Source organism: Lolium rigidum, chromosome 4 (genome assembly GCF_022539505.1).
Source record: "Lolium rigidum isolate FL_2022 chromosome 4, APGP_CSIRO_Lrig_0.1, whole genome shotgun sequence".
NCBI lineage: Eukaryota > Viridiplantae > Streptophyta > Magnoliopsida > Poales > Poaceae > Lolium > Lolium rigidum.
The window spans coordinates 149731369-149758847 of NC_061511.1; the positions used below are offsets into that span (position 1 = coordinate 149731369).

General features: G+C 43.4%; 1 protein-coding gene and 2 long non-coding RNA genes across 3 annotated transcripts; 2 read left to right on the forward strand and 1 right to left on the reverse strand.

The window, feature by feature from the left end:
- Positions 1-9238: 9238 nt before the first annotated feature.
- LOC124708581 lies at positions 9239-10768 on the reverse strand. Its single transcript, XM_047240261.1, has 2 exons — positions 10656-10768; positions 9239-10523 (listed from the first exon to the last, which is right to left on the reverse strand). The coding sequence occupies exon 2, from the start codon at positions 10482-10484 to the stop codon at positions 9354-9356; it is 1131 nt and encodes a 376-aa protein (XP_047096217.1). The 5' UTR covers positions 10485-10523; positions 10656-10768; the 3' UTR covers positions 9239-9353.
- Positions 10769-12803: 2035 nt separating this feature from the next.
- LOC124707599 lies at positions 12804-14225 on the forward strand. Its single transcript, XR_007004932.1, has 3 exons — positions 12804-12985; positions 14061-14103; positions 14183-14225. It is a non-coding gene; the product is annotated as an uncharacterized LOC124707599 (long non-coding RNA).
- A 317-nt stretch (positions 14226-14542) lies between these two features.
- On the forward strand, positions 14543-15066 carry LOC124707990. Its single transcript, XR_007005032.1, has 3 exons — positions 14543-14610; positions 14696-14863; positions 14943-15066. It is a non-coding gene; the product is annotated as an uncharacterized LOC124707990 (long non-coding RNA).
- Positions 15067-27479: the final 12413 nt, after the last annotated feature.

Sequence of the window (27479 nt, forward strand, 5' to 3'; positions counted from 1 at the left end):
ACACTAGTGGCAACTCTCCAATAACAAGTGTTGGGTGAACAAATTACAGTCGGGCAATTGATAGGATTGAAATAGCATTAAGACAGTAATATCAAGATCATTAATCATGTAGGCATGTTTTCCAATAATAGTCGTACGTGCTCGCAATGAGAAACTTGCACAACATCTTTTGTCCTACCACAATGGCAGCCGGGCCTCAAGGGAAACTATCGGATATTAAGGTACTCCTTTTAATAGAGTACCGAGCAAAGCATTAACACTCCGTGAAAACATGTGTCCCTCACATCACCGCCATCCCCTCCGGTTGTCCCGATTTCTGCCACTTCGGGCCTTTGGTTCCGGACAGAGGACATGTGCATACAACTTGTAGATACAATCTAAGCAATAAGTATAGAGCTCAAATCTAAGATCATGCCACTCGGGCCCTAGTGACAAGCATTAAACACAACAAGATTGCAAGCAACAATAACTTCATAAACTTTGTAGATAGACAATCATAATGTAACAATCCATCGGATCCCGACAAACACAACACCGATTACATCGATGAATCTCAATCATGTAAGGCAGCTCATGAGATCATTGTATTGAAGTACATGGGGGAGAGAATACCAACTAGCTACAGCCTAGAACCTCGTAGTCCATGGGGGAACTACTCACGGAGCATGATGGAGGCGGTGGCGTTGATGGAGATGGCTTCCGGGGCACTTCCCCGTCCCGGCAGGTGCCGTGACGTAGACTTCGTCCCCCGAATTGGAGTTTCGCGATGGTGGCGGCGCCCTGGAGTCTTTCTCGGAGTTTCGTCAAGAGTTACGGTGTTTTTAGGTCGAAAGGGATTTTATAGGCGAAGAGGCGGCGCAGGGGGCACTCGAGGGCGCCACACCACAGCCGGCGCGGCCCAGTGCCAGGCCGCGCCGCCCTATGGTGTGGTGGCCCTCCGGCCCCTCTCCGACTCTTCTTCGGTGTTCGGAGCCTTCCGGGAAAAATAGGAGGTTTGGTCTTCGTTTCGTCGAATTCCGAGAATATTGCCCGAACGAGCCTTCTCGGAACCAAAAACAGCAGTAAAACAGAACCGGCGATGTGGCATCTTGTTAATAGGTTAGTTCCGGAAAATGCATGAAATCATCATAAAGTGCAAGCAAAACATGTAAGTATTGTCATAAAACAAGCATGGAACAACGAAATTATGGATACGTTGGAGACGTATCAAGCATCCCCAAGCTTAGTTCTCGCTCGTCCCGAGCGAGTAAACGATAAAAAGAATAATTTCGTAGTGACATGCTACTTACATAACCTTGATCATACTATTACAAAGCATATGAAATGAATGAAGTGACTCAAGGCAGTGATCTATAGTTGCTAACAAGTAGATAACATATAGCAAAACTTTTCATGAAGAGTACTTTCAAGACAAGTATCAAAAGTCTTGCACAAGAGTTAACTCATAAAGCAATAAGTTCAAAGTAAAGGCATCGAAGCAACACAAAGGAAGATATAAGTTTCAGCGGTTGCTTTCAACTTGTAACATGCATATCTCATGGATAATTGTCAACACAAAGTAATATGATGAATGCAAATATGCAAGTATGTAAGAATCAATGCACAGTTGACACAAGTGTTTGCTTCTAAGGTGGAAGGAAGTAGGTAAACTTGACTCAACATAAAGTAAAAGAATGGCCCTTCAAAGAGGAAAGCATCGATTGCTATATTTGTGCTAGAGCTTTGGTTTTGAAAACATAAAGAGAGCATAAAAGTAAAGTTTTGAGAGGTGTTTGTTGTTGTCAACGAATGGTAGTGGGCACTCTAACCTCCTTGCTAGACAAACCTTCAAGAGCGGCTCCCATGAATTATTTTTATTTTTGGGTGGCACTCCTTCCAACCTTTCTTTCACAAACCATGGCTAACCGAATCCTCGGTGCTCGCCAACAATCTCATACCATGAAGGAGTACCTTTTTATTTTAGTTTTATTATGATGACACTCCTCCCAACCTTTGCTTACACAAGCCATGGCTAACCGAATCCTCGGGTGCCGTCCAACAATCACATACCATGGAGGAGTGTCTAGTTTGGTTAATTAATTTGGGACTGGGAATCCCATTGCCATCTCTTTTTGCAAAATTATTGGATAAGCGGATGAAGCCACTAGTCCATTGGTGAAAGTTGCCCAACAAGATTGAAAGATAAACACCACATACTTCCTCATGAGCTATAAAACATTGACACAAATCAGAGGTAATAAATTTTGAATTGTTTAAAGGTAGCACTCAAGCAATTTACTTTGGAATGGCAGGAAATACCACATAGTAGGTAGGTATGGTGGACACAAATGGCATAGTGGTTGGCTCAAGTATTTTGGATGCATGAGAAGTAATCCCTCTCGATACAAGGCTTAGGCTAGCAAGGCTATTTGAAGCAAACACAAGTATGAACCGGTACATCAAAACTTACATAAGAACATATTGCAAGCATTACAATACTCTACACTGTCTTCCTTGTTGCTCAAACACTTTTACTAGAAAATATCTAGACCTTAAGAGAGACCAATTATGCAAACCAATTTCAACAAGCTCTACAGTAGTTCTCCACTAATAGGCTTAAACTACATGAAAAAACTTAATCATGATCTACTTGAGAGCTCAAAACAATTGCCAAGTGTCAAATTATCCAAGACATGATGAGGCATTTTCTCGTTTTCAACCAAATATAAATAAGTGCAATAGCTTCCAACTTTTATCATTGAACATTAAAAGTAAAACGAAGAACACGAGTGTTCATATGAAAAAGCGGAGCGTGTCTCTCTCCCACACAAGGATTGCTAGGATCCGAATTTATTCAAACATAAACAAAAATAAAAGCACACAGACGCTCCAAGTAAAGCACATATGATGTGACCGAATAAAAATATAGTTTCAGGGGAGGAACCTGATAAGTTGATGAAGAAGGGATGCCTTGGGCATCCCCAAGCTTAGACGCTTGAGTCTTCTTGAAATATGCATGGATGAACCACGGGGGCATCCCCAAGCTTAGACTTTTCACTCTTCTCGATCATATATCATCCTCCTCTCTTGACCCTTGAAAACTTCCTTCACACCAAACTTCTCACAAACTTCATTAGAGGGGTTAGTACTAAAAAAATTTGAATCCACCTTGGTCCTGTAGTGGCACATTGCAAGAACTCAATAAAACATTAGCTACAGCCCTCTACGTCTAGAAAACCTCGCTTAAAGTCCACAAGAGACAATGCAAAAACAGAGACAGAATCTGCCAAAACGAACAGCCAAGTAAAGACGAATTTTAATAAAATACTTCCGTTGCTCAAATCAGAAAACTCAAAACTAATGAAAGTTGCGTACATATCTCGAGGATCACTCACGTAAATTGGCATAATTTTCTGAGTTACCTACAGAGAATTAGACCCAGATTCGTGACAGCAAAGAAATCTGTTTCTGCGCAGTAATCCAAATCTAGTATCAACCTTCGATTAGAGGCTTCACTTGGCACAACAAAACACAAAACTAAGATAAGGAGAGGTTGCTACAGTAGTAAACAACTTCCAAGACACAAATATAAAACAAAATACTGTAGCAAAATAACACATGGGTTATCTCCCAAGAAGTTCTTTCTTTATAGCCATTAAGATGGGCTCAGTAGCTTTTAATGATGCGCTCGCAAGAAATAATGTTTGAAGCAAAAGAGAGCATCGAAAAGCAAATTCAAAACACATTTAAGTCTCACATGCTTCCTATGGAAAGGAATCTTGTACACAAATAAATTCATGAAGAACAAAGTGACAAGCATAAGAAGATAAAACAAGAGTAACTTCAAAATTTTAAGCATATAGAGAGGTGTTTTAGCACCATGAAAATTTCTACTACCATATTTTCCTCTCTCATAATAATTTTCAGTAGCTTCATGAACAACCTCAACAATATAGCTATCACATGCAGCATACTTTTCATGATTTCCAAACACATAATTTTTATCAAGTTCAAGAATAGTGGAATTAAAACTTTCAAACTTACTTTTATTAATAATATAACAAGGTAGTTGATCAATCTCAATAGATATGGGACTCATAGAATAGGTCAAAAACTCTCCAATCCCATTTTCATTAGTAGTACAATTAATATTATCAAGTAACATAGGACCATCATCTAGAGCTTTATCATAGACATTTGCCAAACAAAATTCTTTAGTACCATGCATTTCGACATCAGACACAAACAAAGCATTATCATAAGATTTATCAAAGTAGCATGGATTATCATAAATAATAGTAGCATAATTATTTTCACAAGTTTTACTCATAGGCAATACTTCAAGAGAATCCACATGAACATAACATTCAACCTCTTCCGGTAAGCATGGAGGACAATCAAATAGTGTAAGAGATAAAGAGTTACTCTCATTAGAAGGTTGACATGGGTAGCTAATCCATTCTTCCTCCTTTTGTTCATCACTCTCCTCTTCTTTTTCATCCAATGAGCATTCAGGTTCATCAATCTCCTCCTCTTTTCATCCAATGAGCTTTCAGGTTCATCAATTTCTTCTTCCATCGGTTCTCGCAAATTGTGAGTGCATTCTTGTGCATTAATGTGTCTCTCTTTATAATCAAGGATATAAGGATTCCTACTCGTAGCATTCTATGCAAGAATTAAGGATAGTAGAGACATAATCTTTAAGGCCCTTACAAACAACACAAGTTTCATAATTCTCAACCATGAAGGATTCTATCTCGGAGGCTCCCATAAATAAGACAAATTGTTCTACCTCTTCGAACCCATAATGAATATAGCAATTCCGATTATAGTTCTTAATTAAAAATTCCTCACTAAAGCCACATTGAAATTTAAGATGTTTAGTATCCTGTTGAGAGCAACAGTTTATATCATGGCATTTAAGCAAGATTTTAGCAATTGTATTCAATTTTTCTATCATAGCACTCATTATTTTACCAGTTCTTGATTCTCTATAACAATTATAACATTCTATAAGCTCCAAGTAGGTTGTAGGTTCTCCCATAATAGCAGTTTTTAATTTTTTGGTTTTTCAAATTTTTATGGATTTTTGGATATATAGGAAAAGTAAAACAAAACTGAAATAAACTAGACAAAAGTAAACTAAGCAAACTAATACTAGACAGAAATAAACTAAGCACAAATAAACTAGACAAAAGTAAACTAAGCAAAACAAAATAAAGTAAAACAAAAACAGCGAGAGAGGTAGAGTGTACTCCCAGGTGAACTTATGAGTAGAGCTATGCCTCCCTAGGCAACGGTGCCGTAAAATAGTCTTGATGACCCACAAGTATAGGGGATCGCAACAGTCTTCGAGGGAAGTAAAACCCAAATTTATTGATTCGACACAAGGGGAGGTAAAGAATACTTATAAGCCTTAACAACTCGAGTTGTCAATTCAGCTGCACTGGAAAAGCACTAGCAACAGGGGTGATGTGAAAGTAGCAATGGTATGAGAGCAATAGTAACAAGTAATACGCTGAGCAGTAATAGTGATATGAGAGCAATGGCACCGAAAAACAGATTGACATGTAGAACAAGTATATGATGATGAAAGATGGACCGGGGTTCCCAGCTATCTACACTAGTGGTAACTCTCCAATAACAAGTGTTGGGTGAACAAATTACAGTCGGGCAATTGATAGGATTGAAATAGCATTAAGACAGAATATTAAGATCATTAATCATGTAGGCATGTTTTCCAATAATAGTCGTACGTGCTCGCAATGAGAAACTTGCACAACATCTTTTGTCCTACCAGCCGGTGGCAGCCGGGCCTCAAGGGAAACTACTGGATATTAAGGTACTCCTTTTAATAGAGTACCGGAGCAAAGCATTAACACTCCGTGAAAACATGTGTCCCTCACATCACCGCCATCCCTCCGGTTGTCCCGATTTACGTCACTTCGGGGCCTTTGGTTCCGGACGAGTGACATGTGCATACAACTTGTAGATACAATCTAAGCAATAAGTATAGAGCTCAAATCTAAGATCATGCCACTCGGGCCCTAGTGACAAGCATTAAACACAACAAGATTGCAGCAACAATAACTTCATAAACTTTGTAGATAGACAATCATAATGTAACAATCCATCGGATCCCGACAAACACAACACCGATTACATCAGATGAATCTCAATCATGTAAGGCAGCTCATGAGATCATTGTATTGAAGTACATGGGGGAGAGAATACCAACTAGCTACGGCTAGAACCCGTAGTCCATGGGGGAACTACTCACGGAGCATGATGGAGGCGGTGGCGTTGATGGAGATGGCTTCCGGGGCACTTCCCCGTCCCGGCAGGTGCGCGGACGAGACTGCTGTCCCCGGGTGGAGTTTCGCGATGGTGGCGGCGCCCCGGAGTCTTTACGGAGTTTCGTCAAGAGTTACGGTGTTTTTAGGTCGAAAGGGATTTTATAGGCGAAGAGGCGGCGCAGGGGGCACACGGGGCGCCACACCACAGGCCGGCGCGGGCCCGGGCCAGGCCGCGCCGCCCTATGGTGTGGTGGCCCTCGGCCCTCTCCGACTCTTCTTCGGTGTTCTGGAGCCTTCCGGGAAAAATAGGAGGTTTGGTCTTCGTTTCGTCGAATTCCGAGAATATTGCCCGAACAGCCTTTACGGAACCAAAAACAGCGAGAAAACAGGAAGCTGCACTGTGGCATCTTGTTAATAGGTTAGTTCCGGAAAATGCATGAAATCATCATAAAGTGCAAGCAAAACATGTAAGTATTGTCATAAAACAAGCATGGAACAACAGAAATTATGGATACGTTGGAGACGTATCAAGGCGCGAGCACACTGGCGCTGGGAGGAGGCCGAAGCCGTTCGGCAGAGATGCTCTTAACGTTTTCGGGAGACTGAATTACAGTTTTTCGCTTTCCACTTTTTCCTCATGTGCACACACATCGACCGCATGTGCACGCACATCGACTAGATATACGCCCCGCATTAACACCTCAAGGTGCCCGGCAGTTTACGGGGTTCCAAAGACATCATAGTCGCGACTGCACCCCTCCTAGGTCGACGGAGTGTACTACCATGAGCCTAGTGTAGGAGGAAATGAGATGCGCGCGCCCCTGTTTATATAGGCTGGAGGCGGGTGACGGCCGCGGCATGCGTGGCATCGCCATTACTTCGTGCGCAGACGTAGGCGACGACCGTGCACCACGCGAGGCGTCTTCATTAACGTGGCACAGACTACCAAAACGACGCAGCGGCGCCAGTCGTTGGCGCGCCCGAGAAGACGCATCGAGCCAGGGTCGCTGGCAGGCGGGCCCGACAAACCGTCCGTCAGACGCGAGCGGACACTTTGCGCGTCCGCAGCGTCCGCCGCGACGCATGCGAGACACATATTTAGGCCAGGTTTGCGTTGCTATGGACGGTCCGGTCATTTTCAATCTGGCCGGACGCAAACGGTCGTTGAGCGTTCCGTTTGCGTCGCTCTTTTGGAGATGCCCTTAGAACCGCCTCCAGGCAGTGCCTCTAATAGACGTGTGTGTCATCGGACACATAGATTTGGTTGCATCGCGTATCAATTAGATGCAATTTTTTTTTAAGTAATTTATATTTGTGATATATCACTATCATATATGAAGCTATATTGCTCCAGTTTTGTTACACAATCAAGATGTATTGATATAATTTTTTCCTTTTTCTGATGGTTATTGTATCTAAAGATGTGAAAAATCTGGGTACCAACAAGCATGTTGTTTAATTGCATAATCTGTTAATTAGAGCTCCTTGCAACTAACTACCCCTAGAGTGAGTGGTTTGTGCAAAGAAAAATTTAAGCCACTGGCCTTTGCAACAATAACCCCAAGAGTTGCTGGTTTCTGCAATTTTCTCACTATTTTTAATGGTGGTATTTTTTTGCTTATGCACTATAGCTATAAGGGAATGTATCCTGGGCGTCGGTGCCGGGCTCCTGACAAGAGAAAAGTGTGGTTGAGCAGGTGCGGACTACACACCGATACATTTTGAATTTATCATTAATTTTTACTAACAAACTATATAGAGTATGGGTTTGAAACTTTGCTGGTCACTGAAACAATACACCCTTGGTGATGCTTCTATCTCCCTTAGCGGCGTGCTGGAACGGGCGGTGACATTGCGAGGAACATAGTGCTGAAGAACATTTGACTTTCTTAATGATGTTATATTTTCTTCGTAAAAAATAAAGAAATTATTCAGACTCCACAAGTCAGCAGACATCAGCTCAGCGGAATAAGCATCAGCTGCAGTTTAAATGGCAGCAGAAGAAACAAGTACCAAAAATAGTTCAAGTAAACTAGTATTTGATTAAAACTATACTGACACCATGAAGTTAAATGGACTGCAGATGAGAGGGATTTATATTTGGGAGAAGCAAAACACAAAAGAAAAGAAAAAGATACCGATCTAGAGGCAAATGTAACATTGCCTCCGTGATTAAAATAGCACTACATTTCTCCAGTTTACAGCAGAACTAGTAGGTAAAAAGGGGACAATGGACACATTCCTTCAGATGGTATATGTTACAAACAGTGAAACAGGACCCAATATACTCGAGCCGTGATCAGAAGGACAGATTAGGGCACAAGCTCTCCCCTGAAAGCATCACAAACAACAACAAATATATTCTAAAAACAGTTCCTAAAAGAACACCACAAACAATCAGATTATAAAAAGTAGCTTGTGTGAGATTTTAAGGGAACCAATAGAGAAAACCCAGCTGAAGAATTCTATTAAGAAAGAGTGGTGGTTTCGGCCTTGTTACATGTACAAACAATATATGTGTCCTAAGGGATGAAGACTGACCCAGCTTCTATGTAACGACTCTCTTCATGATTTATATTTTCTACAATAAAATTAACTTACCACAAAGCAAGATCCTTAAAACGACTACGAACCTTTGCTTCAACAACCTACTTACCTATTCTTCAGCCAACAACCAAGAACAGCCACTATAGTTTTAACTTCTACTAGAACAAGCAAACTGTTAATCTGGAGAAATTGTGCAATCTATGGTTCTAACATTTGGCAACATATTTTCCTAGTGTGCAGTGACAGAAATAGTTTAATTTTCTATGTTGTGAATATATTTGAATTTAGCATGATATACTGCGAGGAGTAGAAGCACATGACAGCCCTTTTTAGTTGTTATAACTCACAGGCATCTATGCATATTCTAGAATTGCTACACAGAAACAATAGTTGAGTGTATTTAAAAGAAAGCATTACCAGGAGAAGCAAACTTTTGATGACCATAACTCATAACTTACACCCAGAATTCCAGAGTACTCAGACATACATACTATGTATTCCAGACAGGCAGGCCAAACAACTGGTTCCTAACTACATCCAGAATGCTACAGGAGAAAATGACAAATGCTTAGACACTTGATAGGATTTAGTGGTGCGGTCGATGGTGGTTTGCAGCTCTCCCTCACGATTATACTTGAGGCCGAAAATGGTGATATGGAGATTGAATCCATCACGGACGCCACGGGCGTCCTCAAGCTCCAGACCCTCACGTAGTGCAGATTCCACAATGCAAAACTTGGTGTCGCCCATGTACGTGAGGGTGGCAGTGCTTCGCCGGTCGTTGCGGAACATCTTCTCCTTGACCATCCTCCAATCCGGCTGCGTGGTACTTGTGCTGCTGCTGCTGCAGGACGGGACTTGGCAGGAGCAAATGTAGCCATCCTTGTGAAGCCCAACCCATGCATCCAGCTCGCCGTCGAAGTAGGCTTGGCCTTCGAAAGGCAGCACCCATTCCCCATGGCACCTCCACTCAGACTGTGTGGCGTCAAAGGAGAAAGTACGAAATTTGCTCCTGCTGCCGGCTGTCAAGAAGATGGTGCTTCCATCCGGGTGCAAGGCATAGGCGGTGACCCTCTCATTGTCGGCGAACGGCAGCGGCGAGGGGACGCTTTTCCAGGACCAGTCCATGGTTGGAGTGGACATGTACGGCGGATTAGGGCCGCCAACCGTGGACATCACCTCGAAGGAATGCTCCCGTTCCAGGATGTTATTCTTCATCGCGTACAGCTGCATGTTGGGAGTGGCCAGGAAGATGTGAACGCCGGGCAGCATGGAATCCGAGAGGCTCGGGCCGATGGCCACGCCCCCCGTCTCTGTATCGTAGACGAAGGTTCCAGTGTGTTTTCTGGCGGCGATAAAGATGTTGGTGCCCAGGGCGGTGAAGTCCATGCCATGGCCCCGCACAGGTGCCCTTAGCCGGAGGACGCTCGGCTCCAGATCCAGGTCGGTGCTGGTTTCCAGGTTGTCGTCGGCATCGATCTTGCGAATGGTGAAGCCCCACTTCCAGTCATCTACCACCAGATACAGAAATTTCTGCTTCTGCTGCACAGGCCGCAACATCTTGCCGGGGTGGAGGCGGCAGTAGTCTTCCTGCACCTGCCGCCGCTTAGACATCCCTCCTTCCCCAATCCGCTCCTCCGTGTTGATTTTGTGATCCATCATCGAGGTCGAGTTCGTCTAAAAGGATTGATCTTGAGGTGCCTGCTAGTGCAACCGGGGAGATCTGGAATTAGTAGGGTCGCGATGGATTTGCCGATGCATTCAGTTTATAGAGCTTGCATTGCCCGTATATTGGGCTAGGTTTGCAAATCAGTCGCGAGAGGGGTCACGTACCTCCGCAGAATCCGAGCGGGGCGCGGTCGAATCGGAGAATGCGACGGCGACCGGCACGAGCGATTTGGATGATGATGCCATGGCGCCTCTTCTCTCGGAGTCGCGCCGCCGCCTTCCCCACTGGCCTACTCTCGGTCTCTCTCTCTCTCTTAGGGCAGCTGGGCTCTGATGGGCTAACTATTCAAGGCCCGTGAAGTTTAGCCACTCTCTCTTTGTTATCAGCTTTTAGGGTTCGGATGGGCTCTGATGGGCTACTATATCACCCAATAACATCGGGCCCCATGGCGCAACAAGCTGAAGAGCTTTTTTTCTCCCAAACACATAGTTAACGGAGACGGTTACATATATGACTTGCTCCTATAAACGTACCCTATGCACGACCTATCGTATGAGCACCTCTAAAAAACTAAGTCTAAAAATTGATTTGGCAGGTTTTGAGATCGACGAAGTCATCATAGATTGGCAGGTTCGGATGGCCACAGATACATGCAAGCCCCGATCTGTAGTACGCGCGTTGTGTTGGATGTGGCTCGCACGTTCGGCTAACGAAACTATAGGACACCCTCCTCCTTTGTAAATCGGACGGAGGGATATGATCGATCGTTGTGTTTTGCGAGACCTCTAGGGTGCCAAAGCTCCCTTGGCCTTTGGTTCGGTCGCGCGCGGTTACGCGCCAGCCGGTCGGTATGGCACAATCCCAACACAGTGCTTCACGTGCCTGACACGACTCGACATAAAATGCTCGTTAACTGACAGGTCGTGCCATGCCTGCCCACGTGCCTCGCCCTCAGGCCTAAGCACGACATGGAAGGTAGTTGGGTCAGCCCGTTAGGCACGAGGGGCCCGAAATTTTTTAACAAGGCTTATAAAAAAAACCTTTAACCAGGTCCGAGATCTTAATACATTTTTTTAGCTGACCGAGATCTTAATACATGACTAGGGATTTGCTAGTCTGAATATTACTCCCTCCGTTCCTTGATTTAAGCCGTATAGTTTTCAATTTGCTGGTGTGCTTCATGGGCTGACCGAGTTCCCTTGCAAGCTTCCACCTAACGGGCCGTACTGGGCTGGCACGCATCCCAGATTCCCTCGCCGCGGCCATCTGGTTTTGATTAGATTCAAGGGAGCGAGGTTGACTCCTTTATATACGTGCGGTCCGGTTATCATCACTAAAAACTTCTTACTCTGTAGAAGAAAAGAATGAAGAAGCGACATAAGCCCATTTGAAAAAGATCCTAGAATGCCTCGACTAAAACGGAACTAAGCACTCCATTCGTCTTTCATTGGAATGACCTTGAGTTGCTGAGCTCTCGTCTGACTTCTATGGAGATTAACCGTCTTCTTAAAATTATTCATCGATATCAAGTTGTCGCTCGGGAAGCTAGGAGTGTAAGGGGCCTCCTAGAGAAGATGTTCATGTGCGGACGGTTTGTACGCCGGAGGCGCGAAGACCGTTCTCCACGGTCTGTGAAAGCGTGCTCAATGTCGCGGCCCAGGCACAGGCCCGACATGTCATGGGCCGGTCTGTAATCGCGTATTACGGGCCGACCCATTAAAAGCACAGCCCGTTGGCTAGGTATGGTTGCGTGGTTTGATTCGGTCGCGTCGGTTGGTTTCGTTCGTTTCGGTACAAACTGCTCGCGGAAAGGTAAACCCTAGTATCCTCGACCGCCTTCATCAATCCCCAACACACTGCCGAAATCCAAAACTTGGATGGCGTCCGGATCGACGGCCTCGGCGGCCAATTTCACCGGCGGCGCCTTCCCCTTGGCCGGCGTCGATTCACCTCGCCCAGGAGGCGTACGTCGGCGTCAGCGGCAGGAATGACACCACGGCCACAGACAAATCGAGCGCCAACCATACCGTGGAGGTCACCTTCTGGATCGCCGACCCACCGGCGGTCTCCTTCTTCACGTTCCACTGCTCCAAGCCCCCACCCATCTCCGACTCCGACTCCGAGGACGCCGACGACTCTGAAGTTCAGCCACACGTGGACGTGGTCGGCGCGGAGGGCCGATTCGTTCTTCTGCGCACCATGTTTGCGCCCGGCGACTACGAGTACGAGTGCTTCATCTACAAGGGCGACCCCAAGTACCCGTCTGTCGAAAGCGTCCCGCTTTATGCTAGGCTGCTGCGTGGAGTCAGCGCCTTCAGAATCGTGCCCCGCGGCGGCGACAACGGGGAACAATATCTCCTCGTTGCGCTTGTTACGCGGTGACCTCGAAGGATTACCGGCTTCACATCACTGCCTGGAAACAGGGAAGAAGTCCCGAAGCAGTCCTTCCCGGGAAGGAGCGTCATGGGTTATCGGGATGTCGCCTGCATCAATGGTCTGATCAAGTTTGTTGAGGTGGAACGCCGTGTGACTGTAGCAGAGATTGTAAATGTTCCTCCTGAAAAGCCGTCCGACTCCAGGAACAAGGATGTGCTCTACGACTGACATGATCAAGCTGTACAGCCGCAAACACGTGGACCGCAAGCTCAAGACGCTGCGCTCGCCGAACGGTTGGAGTGCCATGACATGGACCAGGGAGCTTGGGTCCGACCGTTGGCTCAAAGGGAAGCATTGTTGATGCTGATGACATCTTGGTCGATGACTCGTGCTATCGAGGTTACAAAGGAATGAATCCGCAGCTGGGAGATTGACATTGAGAAGCATGTACTCGGCTTTCCCCATCCTGAGCACAGATGGCAATGACGTCCTTTACCTCAAGTCATCCAGGAAACTGGTTGATCCGTATGGATGTGCAGTTGCTGTTGACCTTGCGGAGAAGACACTGAAAGTGGAAGCACCTGAGGCGCTCCCTTTTGGAAGATATTATCCTTGGCGTCAACGATTCCTTGCCTATGAATTGGTGAACCCTGAAAAAGACTCCAGGTAACTGTGGCTCACCTTTTCTTGTTATCAACATGCTTTTGTCCCTTTCAGTGGCTATGTGCAATGCGGTTGGCAAGTTATCTCGTTGCTGCTTAGACCCTTGTACGCTCCACGCCGCGCACATCTTTGTTAGGGTGTTTAAAGCTACATATGACACTTTGTGGTTTCTGCTGTGAGAAATAGGGATATCTGTTTTTTTCTTACCTTGTCTTTATGGCTATATCTTAATCTTGTATAAATTGTTTATTTTGCAATACATACAAGAAGCATAAGGGTCTACCCTATGATGGTTCATACTTACACCGTAGAATCCAATCCTAATTTTGCTGGGCAGCTAGATTTTTGTGAACTTAGTTCAGATAAAAATTAATGCTGTACTTATGCTTATCAAACAGTTCAAATGGTTTTGTACTTCTGTGCATGGGCGTGCAGATATTTACAAGCTGTGTGCTATTTTGCAATCATCTGAGCCCTCAAAAATAAAATAGCTTGAGCAGTACTGAACCCCTGTTTATCTGTCTTTGTAGGCATTAAAGTCTCAGCAATTCAAATGAGCCAAATAATACAGCTGTAAGTATTTTCAATCTTGTGCTGCTTTTCATATTTCGAAGAATTCTACCAGCTAAAGTTTCATTCCTTGTGTCCATAGATCTGTGTCATTGAGCCTGATTCTTACAAATCTGAGAACAAACGTCCAAGGCATGTTTCTTACTCTGTTACGAGAACTCTGTTCTTTGAAAATCTGTGAAATTATGTTGTTTTGAAGGGCAAACCATTGAATATTCTGAAAGCTGTCGCTAATTATTTTTGCTCATATTGGAGCTCTTCCTCGGTTTTGCTGTTCCTCAGGCTATTGAAGCAAGATGGAGCTCAGAGTACCGTACAGAATGCTCTTAGCTCACATGCCCGTCCTGATCAAAACAATATGGTATGTTGAATCCAATATGTCTTGTTTCATATATGTCATAGACCAAGATTAATTTTGATGCATCATTTTCAGCCTCCATAACTATGCTTCAATAGGTGGGAGGACCCCAGCTACGGTGGGCACTTATCATGTCCCCTCAAAACAATTCGGTATGCTGTATTTCATATGCCCTGTTCCATGTATCTTTTTTTAATCATCATACATCAAAATTAATTAGACTATGCCACACTGCAGCCGCTGCCACAAAGTTTCAACAAATCGACTGGACCCTCCAACCATGTGTATGCACCGCTGGCCCCTGCCCCTGACTTACGTAGCTAAGACAACTTTCAATCGCTGTGGCAGCAGCCACTACTGCCGGAGCAGCAGACGGCACCTAGCAGGGCATATGGAATTCATGTGGTATTTTTTTTTTTGAAGCTTACGAGCATGTCATTTTTAATCAGCATACAACAACATTAATTAGCATGTGCCACTGCAGCCACAACCACAATGTTTCAACAAGTTGACTGGACCCTGCAATCCTGTGTATGAACTGTTGGCCTCTGCCCCCAACATACGTAGCTACAACAATTATCAATCGCTGTGCCAGCAGCCACTACCTCGAGCGCAGCAGACCACATCTAGCAGGACATTTGGACCTCATGTGGTAATTTGTTTGAAGCTTATGATACGATCTCATGTCCTCATCTGACCTGCAGCTGTAGAAAAGGCAATCCCCATGCGTTTGTGTGATTACAAGGTTCATGAAATCATGGACACCATGTTTTTTTCAATATGCTAAGAATTCCAGAAGAAACTAAAATATTCAAATAAGTTTTCATTTAATTCATTGTCATATAAAAGGTTACAAAGATGGAATTATTTATGTCTGTTATGCTGTACCGCTTTTGTGTTGTTATCTAGAGTTAAATTCTTTCGCAAAAAAAATCTAGAGTTAAATTAATTAGAAGTTGCTATTTCAGGCACCCCATCCATATTTCAACAACTGATTGGGAGCCACACACCAAGGGAATTCACAACAACACCCTGCCGGTAACTCATATTCCTATTGCGCGCACTCAGGCCATGGCAACCAAGGATTTGGTTAACGACCGATTTACCAGGATTACTGATTTTAACCGTGTTTTACTATCCCCTCCGGGCTCTGGTAAGCCTCTTGTCCGAAAATTCCATGATTTAATTTAAATCAGATGTATTAACTACTCTCTCCGTTTCACAATTTTTGTTGTTGTTTCAAATTTAAATTAAACTAAAATTTCCTAACATGAACGATAATTGTGGGCAAGTCCTAGCGTGTCATGAAGCACTTAAAGTACTTGCGGGCATATCCAAACCAACGCTTCTTCCCTTGACACACATGTTCATCACCGGCGAGTCCAGGTCCTTGAAGGCGTCTTCTTCTCAATTAGTGAAGTAGTAAACTCCATGCATGCGGTCCTTATCATCAAAGATCAGAATCATCCCCAATCTCCCTCCTCCTCATCATCATCAGAATACGGTGGTGATGGTAGTTGTCCTACTTCGGGGCGCCTGGGTGGTGGTGGTGCTTAGTGCTGCAATTTGCGCATTTCTCTTATCGATTTGTGCGAGTTGCGTATCCTCCGAGATCTCAATGACATTATGCAAATCAAGATCTCCCCATTGAACTGGTTTATCAGGTATGTTGCTCGTTCATTCTCATCAATCTCCATCCTAAGCATGTCTCTAACGTCTACAAAGTGGTACTACATGTCCTAGGGCTAGATGTGGCACAAGGGCATGCAAGATCTATTCCCGCGGGTTCTCACGGGATTTCCTCCAGAATCGCATTTCTTGAAGTTGCAAAAGACTGACTCAAGAGGAAAGTCTCCACGGTAAGTGTCAGGGTATTTTTTTTTGCGTAGTTGATGTCCTTCGTGTATGGCGCTATGGCAGGTCCATGGATGTTAGTCTCAATTTCCCATCTTCCATTGGACAACCCCTTCCTCTACAATACGACATAGTTCGCTACAAGAGTTAGTTGTTTGGTGAAAATCTCATCATAGGAATCAATGCGAGCTTGAGTGATGTTGGTGTAGTCTCCCATCTAAAATTAGAAGTAGGATTGTAGGAAAGTATGAGAACAAGATAGTGTAAAGAATTATGAGAAAGTAATGCAAAAGGTAGAAGGAAGTGATAGCATTGGACATGAACAGAGAGCACAGTGAGGACCAACGGGCTTAGGGAAAGCCAGAGGAACAAGAGAGAGCTAGGGGTGGCCTCTACCTCGAGCTCTCACTGGAAATAGACACCTTTCAGTGATCACCAAATGGAGAGCTCCCTAGGAGGAACTGGTTGGTTCTAGTGGTCGATTGAGAGGGTTGCAGTTTGTGTGGATAGTTAGGGAGATAAGGGTGGCCTTATATAGGCTCGGAGCACCAGGCTGGTGTCCATGGTGAAGAAGCAATCGAGTGTCTCAGAGCTTCGTGTCCGCGATGACATCTAGGCTCTAGTGCATATTGAAGGTGACTGAATCGAGTGGGCGAGCTCATGAGGCTTGGTGCGGTCACGACGCTCTATGGCAGAGGTCATAGGCATCGATTGTGACATCGTCACGGTGACATCCTGGAGGACACGCTGTACATGCGTGGGTGAGCTGAGTATGACCTGATGGCGTCGAACGCTTGCGCGGAGGAGGAGCTAGAGGACATGGGTGACTACTTTGCCAGATACTTAAGAGAGATGAGAGAGGGCTCCTGGTGCAGGGGTTTCTCTCGAGGTTCTCTAAATCATCAAGTTCGACCATGGAGCTCTAAGAGCCCAGCAACTGGATTTGGGGGTTCTCTACTGCTTAGGAGGCTATGCCACGATGCCCTTTAGCTTGTTGGGTTATGGAGAGTGCGGAGGATCAGAAGAATGGGTGCAAAATAAGTAATTCTGCACCAGGTCAATCGACTGAGCCGGTTCCAACTGATGGGCCGAACCCATTTAGACCCCCGCATGGCCGCATCCACCATATCCCCCCCTTTTTCTTACATCAACGGTTCCTATACGTTTTATGGTCGTGGGGTGATGGGAGCTAACCCACAATCGTCAAATCCAGTGTGTGCGCTTCGGTTGTGGGAACCGCTGTGCAGCTGGCGAGCGCTTGCTCCGCATTGCGGTAGTTGGCGAGCCGCTTCAAGTAGGGATTAATGCTGGCGGCGAGCTGCTTTAGTCCGGTGGCAAGCCGTTTCAGCCAGGGATCGTGGCGAGTGGTTGGACCTACAACAGCGGCGACGCCCGGACATTGGCGGCGGGATAGGTAGGATCAACCTCCCCTCTGTATACCTGCGCGCTATTCCTCTTTCCTCTGCCGTCTCTCTCTGCAGCAAGACTGGAACGCAAGACTGGAACGACGCACGGCGGATGAAAAACTCGATCTCGTTCACTGCGCGCTCTAACCGTTTTTCTTCATCAGGCACGCGGCCGGTGACCAGTAGCTTCACAGCATCGCCTTTCTTCTTCGTCAATGTTTGTCACGGTTGTTCCTAAATTATTCCATTAGAATTTGTAGTTGCCGTACTCCATCTAGATAGATTTATGTAGTTGTTAGTCTGCAGCCTGTAGTACTCAATTTTTTGATTAATTAGCTGATTTAGAATATGTTTTTACAACACCCTGGGAAGCTAGTTTTACATGATGTTGTTTAAAATTGTCTCACAGTTTCGAAGTTTCAAACAGATTTAATCAAAACAAGTAGTGTAATTTATGGCTAAGTTGCATTTTGAGTTGTCAATCATTTGGTTAAAGCTATACTCATTTTTTTTTACTTTTTTTTGCAATTGGAACCTGCTAGTAGTCCCTCAATTAGGCCTCCTTAGTTTAGTTATTATTATGTGGCATCAGAGCTGCGCCATAATTATTGTTTGTGATTTAAATCCAGCCAACCGTGGTGAGAGGTTGCTTTTGAGAGGTAACTTCCATTTTTTCTGACATTCAGTTGCATTGGTGTTCTTCTTTTACTGATTTCGGTGGTACGACACCTGTGTTTGGCGCTGGCTTCTTCTTTGTTTCTAGAAATCCTATGAATCATTTCTAGAAACACGCGTCCAATAGCATTTGCCATAGCTTGGTCTTGATCTACAAAGAAAGTATTTGTCAGCAAACCGATTTGCACCAAACTGATTGGTTGAGAATGTGTGTTGGCACAAAAAGGAAAAGTATTCTACAAGGAAAAGTATGCAAATAGGATCATTGCCTTCCATGCATCTTTGGAAAGTCCGGAAAACCCATTCCAAAGTTTCCTCTGGCTCTTCACCGATGAGGGCAAACCTAAAAATGACATGCGGTAAAAATTGCTCCTATATGTGGTGTCAAACCTGACCACATCTTTAAACTCGGCATAGTTGGCTTGGCAGCTAGCATGACTCCAGAAAATATTCTTCACTACACCTTCAAGTCATAATCAATATCAGAATAAAATTTTGGGTTATGTGCTCTACATTTATTGAAAAATGACTCCTTTGGTAAATTAGCCGCCCTTCTGCATTTCATAGATCAGTTTATGTTATTGCAGAGTGATGAAGTTTCGGGTACAACGCCCAACAGGGATAAAAGAATGGAGTCACAGGTGAGTCGGACTTTACCTGGTTTCCAGGTCACGTGCATTCATTACCATGTCCCGCGTTGGGGGTGGACTCCATTCCATCATAATAGGGTGCTTGTTCTTGTGCGAATGCACGTGCTTCATCTCACATGGATGAGGGTTGAGAGGGGGAAGACTTAGGTAGGATTAGGTCTTAGATAGGATCTATGAGATTAATTTTTTGCAAAGACAAAACATGTTCAAAAATTCTGAATAAAAATGACAACACACATCTATGTTATACATGCAATGCTAAAAATTTGCAACTTCAAATTCGACATACACTTAGAGAGACAAAAAAGATAAATCTGGGTGTGAATAGTGTGAAATACTATTCAACTAGATCTGACACTATCCACAATAGAATTTGTCTTTTTTATTTCTCCAAGTGTAGACTAGATTTTGAGCTGAAATTTCATGGAGTTGTAGATACAACCTATATGCATGTTGCTAATTATTTTCAGATTTTTTCGCATAGCCAAAGTATGATTTCTCTAAGTTAATCCTATGATCCTACCTAATGGGGAGATCCTATACAAGTCTCTCCCGGGTTGAGAGTATGGTTGTGCTACAAGTTTACTCTCTCATAGAACCATTCTTTTTCTCTCAGCTTGAGCTTGACCGATGCCATGCAGCCAGTCCTCTTTGACATCTTTGCTCGTTTGCGTTTCTCACCTTCCTTGTAAAATTCAGAAGAACCTTGCCTGGAGCAAACATACACGCGAGACATCGCCTTGTTCTTGTGTTTCTTACTTCCAAACCCTGCTGCTCTTGCATATTGCATATAAACGTGTAGCGTTCCTGTTCCGTAGCAAAATCATATTTCCTTAGGGATACAATCCTGATGAACTTGATCACACTGGACATCGATTGTAAACATAAAAGTAAAAAATGCTGCCGTAATATTTGTGTGTTCCACAATAACTAGAGAGATAGCGTTCATGTGGTTCAACCGGATGTGGCAGCGTTATTGTGGACAAATGCATTGCTGGATGAAGCGCCGTTAGGTTCTCACTGACCATCAATCTAGTTAAGCAGCTGGCACCTGAAGTTCCGCTGCCATGGCTTGTAATGCGGAAGGATATATGTAGAAGTGCATGATCAGGCACAACCATGTTCTCCGGAGAATCTGATGTGTCATCAGGTGCTTGTCGGTGGAAGTTTGGAGAGGAGTCCATGATAGTATACTGCAATTCATTTTCGACCATAACATAAGATTGCTGGCCACGAAGATTAATCTACAGTGTCTCGTAAGAAATGAAACATGGTTAGTTTCTATCATGGAGAAACCATCTCAGTCATGTTGTTGTTGTTCGTAGTTAAACATTTACTATTTTGGACACCTCATTTACGAGCCTATGAGGCTCGGTCATATTCCACATGCCAAATTAAACATAGGTGAAGAAACAAACTAGGACATATATTAATTGGAAGTGGTTAATTTGTTTACGATATTTTCATTTCCGAAAAAAGCAACAGTGCTTAGTGAGTAGCAAGACTCGTCAAATCTTTGTACCTGATCGGCGGGTATGCTTAGTCCTCGTATTTGAACCTCATAGATTAGTTCTCCTACCTGTATTTTTCTTTACCTGAATGTTATCTGTGCACAAACTGACACACTTGTCTATTGTAGTTACATATTACAATAGAGAACCAAATCGTTTGCATCAATCATCGGAATGTGAAAATTAATCATCAGAAGGCACCGTTTCACATAGTCACTTTATTAGACACAATAGGTAGTTCAAGATTCTTGAAAAATTCAATTGGCACGGCATGTCCAATTTGTATATCAAAGGAACCCATATAGTTGCAGAGTATTAATATGAGATGCAAATATGATTACTGCAAACTTAACCTCCATTTGGAGATATTGCCAGAATTTCGTTTGAGATGATCGCCGTGGCGCGGCGTGTCCGGTACCTGCGTCGTCGGCAATTGTTATGTGCTCGGAGATGTATCGCGGGCGTCTCTGTGTTCAAAGTTGTTTTGGTCGCCGGTGTCGAGAGATGTGACTTAAGGTGAGAGGGAAATATGGGGAACATGAGGGCTCATGCTTCTTTTCGGTGGCCTCCGTGATAACCACCACGAGCCCCACGATCCGTTGTTGCCGCGCATGGAACTGACCGACAGTTGCCATGGTCGTGGAAGGCTGGATGGAGGGATCGGGGGAGGTGCCCCCAGGGGATTGGGAAGGTGACAGTGCAAGGAAGGGCCGTGGTGTCTTGGCGGGGGATGAGGGATGCGGCACGGGTCGATGGGTGGTGGCGTGTCGGTGATGCGGCAGCTGCGGTGGCGATGCTCCATGGAGGTAACTAGATGCAGTTTTCAGGTTGCTGGCATAAGAATATGGTGTTCTTCTACCTCGCGTGCAAGCCTATGGTGACACGCTGCCTAAATAATTAACATATATAGGGACCCACGAAATAGCAAGCTTATGTATTTCAGCTAGTCTGTTAAATTCATAACCATATTATTCTCTCTTGGTGTAACTATTTGATCCTATAGAATACCGTTTATCATTAGTTACTTTAACCAGTGTAATAAAATTACAGCCAAAATTTTTAGTTTTTGATGAAGTATTTGATCACAGCATTTCTTATCGCAAATTATTTTGTAACTTAATTAGTTCCATTGCTCCACGCTGTAGAAAACCTGAACTATAGATTGTACACCTTTTCTTTTGATCCGATATGTTCTTTTATTCTCAATCACATTTGGTGTACACTAAACCAGTTTGTACTATAGAAATACCACACAGGCGTAATTGAAGCCACAATTATGGGGGAATACACATATTGAGATGTAACAACATAGAATAATTCTAACTAGCTTTCCAGATCGTCCTCTACTGAGTGTCGACTGAGGATGCACATTTGTCCATCTTGCGCAACTGTTGTTCCGCCTCGTATTTCGCTGAAGAAAAAAAAATCGAGATTGCATTTATCTTAACTAAAATCATAAGTACGAAGACAAAAAAAGATTAGATCTTTTTTTAATTAAAATGGGAACAAAACTGACCTATTGTGCATCTAGGCAGTGCGATACCACCTGACCCGGATAGCCGTCGTATTTGGCCAACAGTTAGGTGCTCATGGATAAATGTGCCAATGACAAAACGCAGCTCGTCACCTTGCTTGATGTTATAAATGGTAATGAACATCTCCCATTCACCTTCGACGTAGTATTTTCCACCCTACTTCCGGATATAAAATCATACCACTCGCGTGTTGGCTCCACCTCCAATTTCCATTCGCTTCTGAAACGGCCAATGCAGTGCTCCCCTAGCATGCAAGGTAACACATGCACATTTATAATTGATATCTGATAAAAGCATTTGTGAACAATAAATGTTACGGCTTACCATGCGAGTCTTAAGCTCTCATAATATATTGGGAGTTCATTGATGTAGTCCAATGAAAAGTGCTCAGCACATACACCATTTGGATAGTTACAAACATTGCATCTCGAATCATGATTGTTGCCTGCCATTATGAATGATATGAACAAGCCTGTGTCAAACTTCTATTTATATCAATATGTTTGAAATCCTTTTCATTTCTAACCATGTAAATCCTAAGTACGATCCGTGCTTTCTGATTCACCATGACCAAAAACTCAAATCGACGCGTTCGAAACTACTCGTAAAGATGATTTGGTGTTGTACACGATAAAGATAGTCTCTCTATAATTAGCTCACATAATTGTGGCCATTCATAAATGATATCTTAAAATTAGATTTTCTTTTGTGCCCACTCAACTTTTTTACCCATTCGTTGACAATTAAAATATAGCTAAATATTTGTTCCTACTATAATTACACCGATTGATTATGAAAAATAAGTTTTCTTATAGTTTTTTTGCGTAGGTTTAATTTTTGTTTTTCCATCACATGCACATTAATTTCAACCGGATGCAATTTGAGTTATGGGTGACGTAACTTTTCTCAAATTAAGTTATGTCCATGTACCAGTGGATTTAAATTTTTTTGTAGTCAAATTGCATCCACAGGTTGAAATTAATGTGCATGTGATGTAAAAAGAAAAATTAAACCTAGACAAGAGAACTATAAGAAAACTATTTTTTCAGAATCAATCGGGGTAATTATAGTAGAAACAAATATTTATCTATTTTTTAATTGGCAACGAATGTGTAAAAAAGTTGAGTCAACACAAAAGAAAATCCATTTTTAGGATATCATTTATGAATGACCAGAATCATGAAATCTAATTATAGAGAGACTATCTTTATCGTGTATAAGACCAAATCATCTCTACGAGTGGTTTCGAATGCGTCGGCATGAGTTTTCGGTCATGGTGAATCAGAAAACATGGATCATGCGTAGGATTTACGTGGTTAGAAATGCAAAGGATTTCAAACATATTGATATAAATAGAAGTTTGAGACAGGCTTGTTCATATCATTCATAATGGCAAACAACAATTCTGATTCAAGAAGCACTATTTGTAACTATCTAAATGGTGTATGTGCTGAGAACTTTTCACTCGACTACATCAATGAACTCCTAATATTTGGAGAGTTTTCAAGACTCGTATGGTAAGCCGTAACATTTATTGTCCACAAATGTTTTTATCAGTAGCCTACTCTTGATATCAATTATTAATGTGTAGGTTTTACCTTGCATGCCAGGGGAGCACTTTATTCGCCATTTCAGAAGCGAATGGAAATTGGAGGTGGAGCCAACACGCAGGTGGTATGAATTTGATATCCGGAAGGAGGGTAGAAAATACTATGTTGAAGGTGAATGGGAGATGTTCATTAGCATTTACAACATTAAGAAAGGTGACGAGCTGCGTTTTGTCATTGGCACATTTATCCATTAGCATCTAACTATTGGCAAAGTACGACGGCTATCCGGGTCAGTCGGTATCACACTGCCTAGATGCACAATAGGTCAGTTTTGTTCCTATTTTAATTAAAAAGATCTAATATTTTTTTGTCTTCGTACTTATGATTTTAGTTAAAATAATACATTCTTGATTTTTTTTCTTCGCAGAATATGAGGCGGAACAACAGCTACACAAGATGGACGAATGTGCATCCTCAGTCGACACTCAGTAGATGACGATCTGGAAAGCTAGTTAGAATTATTGTATGTTGTTACCTCTCAATATGTGTATTCCCCAATAATTGAGAATAAAAGAACACACCGGATCAAAAGAAAAAATGTACAATTTATGGTTCATCTTTTCTATAGCGTGGAGCAACGGAACTAATTAAGTTACAAAATAATTTGCGATAAGAATGCCGTGATCAAATTGCTTCAAAATATGTGGAATTACAAATTCTGACTGTAATTTTATTACACTGGTTAAAGGAACTAATGATAACCGGTATTCTACATGATTAAATAGTTACATCGAGAGAGAATATGGTCATGAATTTAGCAGACTAGCTGAAATACTTCTAAGCTTGCTAGTCCTGGGTCCCTATGTTATTAAGGCAGCGTGTCACCATAGGCTTGCATGCGAGGTAAAAGAACACCATATCCTTACAGCAGCAACGTGAATACTGCATCTAGTTACCTCCATGGAGCATCGCCACCGCAGCTGCCGTAGCACCGGCGCGTCACCACCAGTCGGCCCCCGCGCCGCATCCCTCATCCCCCGCCACGACACCCCGGCCCTTGCCTGCACCATCACCTTCCCAATCCCCCGGGGACCACCTCCCACGATCCCTCCGTCTCGCCTTCCACGACCATCGCAACTGTCGGCCAGTTCCATGCGCGGCAACAACGGATCGTGGGGCTTGTGGTGGATATCACGGAGGCCACTGAAAATAAGTACGAGCCCTCACGTCCCCTATATTCCCCTCTCACCTTAAGTCACATATCTCGACACCGACGACCGGAACAGCTTCAAACGCAGAGACGCCGGCGATACATCTTCGAGCGCATAATAGTTGCCGATGACACAGGTACCAGACACACCGCGTGCCGCAGCAATCATCTCAAACCAAATTCCGGCAATATCTCCAAACGGAGGTAAAGTTTGCACTAATCATATATGCATCTCATATTAATACTCTGCAACTATATGCGTTTCTTTGATATACAAATTGGACATGCGGTGACAATTGAATTCTCCAAGAATCTTGAACTACCTATTGTCTAATAAAGTGACCGTGAAACACTGATGATTGATTTTCATATTGTGATGATTGATGCAAGCGATTTGGTTCTCTACTGACAGACGAGTGTGCCGGTTTGTACACAGACAACATTCAGGTAAAAAATACAGGTAGGAGAACTAGTCTATGAGGTTCAAATATGAGGACTAAGCATACCTGCCGATCAGGTACAGAGATTTGGCGAGTCTTGCTACTCACTAAGCATTGTTGCTTTTTTCGGAAATGAAACTATATCGTAAAAAAACTAATCACTTCCAATTAATATATGTCCTACTTTTTTTTTTGCCTATGTTTAATTTGGCATGTGGAATATGATTGAGCCTCACAGGCTCGTAAATGAGGTGTCCAAAATAGTAAATGTTTAATTACGAACATTAACAACATGCTGAGATGGTTTCTCCGTGATAGAAACTATATAAAAAAGAAAGTAACCATGTTTCATTTCTTATGAGACAGTGTAGATTAATCTTCGTGGCCAGCAATCTTATGTTTTGATTGAAATGAATTGCAATATACTATCATGGACTCCTCTCCAAGCTTCCACCGGCGAGCACCTGATGAGACATAATATTCTCCAGAGAACATGGTTGTGCCTGACTATGCACTTCCACATATATCCTTCCGCACTCCAAGCCATGGCACCGGAACTTCAAGCGCCAGCTGCTCAACTAGATCGATGGCCGGTGAGAACCCAACAACGCTTCATCCAGCAATGCATTTGTCCACAATAGCGTCACAGCAGCCGGTTGAACCACACGAAATGATGACACCAGATCCCAACGCAAGATATATATATGTACGCTACCTGTCTAGTTATTGTGGAAAACATAAATATTATGGCAACATTTTTCACTTGTGTATGTTGACAATCGATGTCCAGGGTGATCAAGTTCATTAGGATTATATCCCAAAGAAAAATATGGTTTTTTGCTACAGAACATGAAGGCTACACATTTTATATGCAAGAGCATCATTGTTTGGAAGTAAGAAACACAAGAACAAGGTGATGTCACACGTGTATGCGTGCTCTAGGCAAGGTTCTTCTGAATTTTACAAGGAAGGCGAGAAGCGCAAACGAGCAAAGATGTCAAAGAGGACTGGCTGCATGGCATCGGTCAAGCTCAAGCCGAGTGGGAAAGAATGGTTCTATGAGAGAGTAGAGTTGGAGCACAACCATACTCTCAACCCTAATCCATGTGAGATGAAGCACATGCGTTCGCACAAGAACAAGCACCCTGTTGGCTGTTATGATGGATTATGTTGATGATCGTGGAGTCACCTCCAACGCAACCGTGAATGTGTTGACTAAATTGCATGGAGACTATGAGCACATGCTAATGAATGCACGTGACCTGGAAAACAGGTAAAGTCCGACTCGCCTGTGACTCCATTCTTTTCCCCCTGTTGGGTGTTGTGCCTGAAACTTCATCACTCTGCAATAACATAAACTGATCTATGAAATGAAGAAGGGTGGCTAATTTACGAAAGGAGCAAGTCGATGATGTAAAAAAGCTCGTGACCTTCTTCAATGAATGTAGAGCATAGAACCCAAAATTTTATTCTGATATTGATTATGACTCGGAGGGTGTAGTGAAGAATATTTTCTGGAGTCATGCTAGCTGCCAAGCCAACTATGCCGAGTTTAAAGATGTGGTCACGTTTGACACCACATACATGAGCAATTTTTACCGCATGTCGTTGGGGATGTTTGTCGGAAGCAACCACCATCTACAGAACGTCATCTTTGGGTTTGCCCTCGTCGGTGAAAAGACAGAGGAAACTTTTGAATGGGTTTTCCAGACTTTCCAAAGATGCATGGAAGGCAAAGATCCTATTTGCATACTTACCGGTATACTTGCCCTTTTTGTGCCAAAACACATTCTCAACCAATCAGTTTGCTGCAAATCTGTTTGCTGACAAATACTTTGTAGATCAAGACCAAGCTATGGCAAATGCTATTGGACGTGTGTTTCTAGAAACGATTCATAGGCTTTGCAGATGGCATATGTTGAACAAGCACACAGTAGAGTTAAGTAACCTTTATTACTTGCATAAAGGATTGGAAGAAAAGATACTCATAGCGGTGAATCACCCATTGACCCCTCTGGAGTTTGAGAATGCATGGCAGGAGATGGTGAGTGAGCATAGACTCCAGAATGATCCCACATTGCGTGGTCTGTATGAGCACCGTTCAAGTTGGATTGCTGCATACTTCAAGGGCATTTTCCGCGGGACAATTACATCGACTCAACGTAGTGAGAGCACCAACAGAATGGTGAA

Coding starts and splice junctions, on each gene's coding strand:
- LOC124708581 (XM_047240261.1), bottom strand. CDS start 10,484: ATGATGGATCACAAAATCAACACGGAGGAGCGGATTGGGGAAGGAGGG.